General features: G+C 47.0%; 1 protein-coding gene across 3 annotated transcripts in view; it reads left to right on the forward strand.

The window, feature by feature from the left end:
* Window positions 1-3129, forward strand: part of LOC107571561 (serine/threonine-protein phosphatase 4 regulatory subunit 3-like) — a 22597-nt gene that overhangs the window by 15375 nt on the left and 4093 nt on the right. For all 3 annotated transcript variants that reach the window (XM_016257890.1, XM_016257888.1, XM_016257889.1), the window contains exons 7-12: window positions 335-451; window positions 528-644; window positions 1881-2012; window positions 2095-2191; window positions 2259-2300; window positions 2375-2533. In XM_016257890.1, coding sequence (XP_016113376.1) covers window positions 335-451; window positions 528-644; window positions 1881-2012; window positions 2095-2191; window positions 2259-2300; window positions 2375-2533 — 664 coding nt within the window. The remainder of the gene's footprint in view (window positions 1-334; window positions 452-527; window positions 645-1880; window positions 2013-2094; window positions 2192-2258; window positions 2301-2374; window positions 2534-3129) is intronic.

Raw genomic sequence — 3129 nt, forward strand, 5'->3', positions numbered from 1 at the left:
ACACTCACTCACTCACACACTCTCACACACTCACTCACTCACTCATACTCTCACTCACTCACTCACTCACTCACTCATACTCTCACTCACTCACTCACTCACACACTCACACGCTCTCACACACTCTCACTCACTCACACTCTCACACACACTCACTCACACTCACTCACACGCTCTCACTCACTCACACACTCACACGCTCTCACACACACTCACTCACTCACTCACTCACACACTCACACACACTCACTCACTCACTCACTCATACTCTCACTCACTCACTCACTCACACACACACAGCGGGGGTTCACACCTGTCCTCTCTCTGTCTGCAGGTGAACTTCTTCAAGGAGTTCTGTGTTTTCTCCCAAACGCTGCAGCCTCAGAACAGAGACGCTTTCTTCAGGACGCTGGCTAATCTGGGGATCTTGCCGGTGCTGGAGATCGTGATGGTGAGTGAGCGCTGCTGGCTGCTGGATGTGACACATGTGCTCCGCTCGGCTGACGCTGTGGTGTGTTGTGTTGAAGGGCATGGAGGATGTGCAGGTGAAGGCCGCAGCCACGGACATCTTCTGTTACCTGGTGGAGTTCAGTCCGTCTGTGGTGCGGGAGTTCATCATGCAGGAGCCGCAGCAGGCCGACGACGTGAGTATCAGCGTCTCCCTGTGTGTTTCCCTCTCAGACCAGCAGGAGTCGTTAGAAGCACATTCCCGACTGTGTTTGTTTAATAAGACGGTGTTTTGATAGTTTGTCTTAATAGGCTTGATTTCTGTTTTTAATAGTGTATGATTGTGCAGGTGTTTTCTGTGAATTGTTTGCATGTGTACTAGTGTGGAGATACGAGCCAGCAAAGCCAGAATGAGTTTTTATTTTGAAATCAAGGACCACAGTGGAAAGAAGTAACTTTGTATTATCCGTGACTGAGGAGTTGTGATGCTAATCATAATCACGATTATTTTGGCCAATATTGTAATCACGATTATTTAACACGATTATGAGGGGGCCATATGACCAAAACTTTGTGAGTGATTTATTTAAAGATAGTGATGATTACGTTGATTAATTACATGACCGACGAAGGTATACATGAATAATCACTAAGCTCCGCATTTTGACACATTTTTGCGTGTATTTGACCGTTTAGGCGCTAAAAGATGACTTTACATGTCTATGTTCTGCTCCGTCTCTGAGCACATATATCTTCCTGAGGAGCGGCGCGAGTTCTCTTTCACGCTTTTAAAAACATGAATAAATGTACTGCTATAAATCAACCACGTCCCGTTTTGCAAAGGTCACGTTACATGATTGTACTGATTTGCCCGTGAAATTGGGCATTTATGGAGGAACGAAAGTGCAGCGCTGGAAAAGCGGTGGAATGGGCACGTAATAATAGTTTCATCTCGATTATTGTCTTTTCATAATCATTGGAGGTCGAAATCGACACACTAAAATCTGTCACAACGGCACTCTAAAGAGCACCAGAAGAGCTATTGTTTGAATGTGAGAGCGGAGGCTTACAGTAATGTTTAGTGAAGCTGTATTGAAATATACTTCTATAAATCAACCACGTCCCGTTTTGCAAAGGTCACGTTACATTATTGTACTGATTTGCCCGGGAAATTGGGCATTTATGGAGGAACGAAAGTGCAGCGCTGGAAAAGCGGTGGAATGGGCACGTAATAATAGTTTCATCTCGATTATTGTCTTTTCATAATCATTGGAGGTCGAAATCGACACACTAAAATCTGTCACAACGGCACTCTAAAGAGCACCAGAAGAGCTATTGTTTGAATGTGAGAGCGGAGGCTTACAGTAATGTTTAGTGAAGCTGTATTGAGCAGAGATCACAGTGCATCATGAAGCAGGTGTGTTTGTGCTCAGGACGTGCTGCTGATTAACGTGGTGATCAAGCAGATGATCTGTGATTCGGACCCGGAGCTGGGCGGTGCAGTGCAGCTCATGGGGCTCCTGAGGACCCTCATGGACCCCGAGAACATGCTCGCTCCGGCCAGCGTGAGTACAGCCTGACAGCTGCTGTTTCTCTCCAGAGAGTGGCCCTCTGCAGACACTCGTTCCTCTGTGTGTGTTTGGACAGAAAGCGGAGAAGAGTGAGTTCCTGAGCTTCTTCTACAAGTACTGTATGCACGTGCTGACGGCTCCACTGCTGGCTAACACCGGAGAGGAGGACCCAGGTGAGACACACGCCTGCTCCGCTGCTGCAGTGTGCGCACATATCAACACATGTCTGTCTGTCCACAGATCTGACGGAGGGAGCGGCTGAACCCAACCCCGTGTGTCCAGGTACCGTCTCACACTCCTCTCACACACACTCACACACGTGCTTGAGCTGAGCCTGTCTGTGTGCTGTGCCTCAGATAACCTCCAGACGGCGCAGCTGCTGGCTCTGATCCTGGAGCTGCTGACCTTCTGCGTGGAGCATCACACGTACCACATCAAGAGCTACATCATGACCAGAGACCTGCTGAGGAGGGTGCTGACGCTCATGAACTCCAGACACAGCTTCCTGGCGCTCTGTGAGTATCCTCAGTGATGACTGGCCTTGTGTTAAATCACTCGATCAGACAGCGGCTCATGGGCCTTGTGCGGTCACAGCAGTGCTGCACCCGTGTGATCTGAACACAGTGTAGAGAGCAGTCTGCTGGGGGTTTCTGAGCTCATCCTCGCTCCACTCATGTCTCCTCCTCTCGTACACACACAGCTGCTGCTAACACACTCTCATCTCTTGCTCAGGCTAGTTAAGCCAGGCACATGGGTAATAGTCACACCGTAATCCAAGCATTATATGAGTATTAAAATCACAGCATGTTCATGAAAATTTAAGAACTTCATAATCTAGTTCAAGCGTGAATTTGTATGTAAATGCACACACACAGACACATATATTGGGTTTTCATGTTTTATATGCACTTTACATAGACACAATGATTTCTATACTGTACAAACTGTATTCTATCCATTAACTCTTACAGAAAACTTTCTGCATTTTACATTAAAAAAAAAATAACTTAGTATTAATTTATACTCACACACTCTCTCTCTCACACACTCTCTCTCACACACTCTCTCTCACACACACTCTCTCACTCACACACACTCACACACACACACA

This window comes from Sinocyclocheilus grahami, unplaced genomic scaffold (genome assembly GCF_001515645.1).
Source record: "Sinocyclocheilus grahami isolate Dianchi unplaced genomic scaffold, SAMN03320097.WGS_v1.1 scaffold1613.1, whole genome shotgun sequence".
NCBI lineage: Eukaryota > Metazoa > Chordata > Actinopteri > Cypriniformes > Cyprinidae > Sinocyclocheilus > Sinocyclocheilus grahami.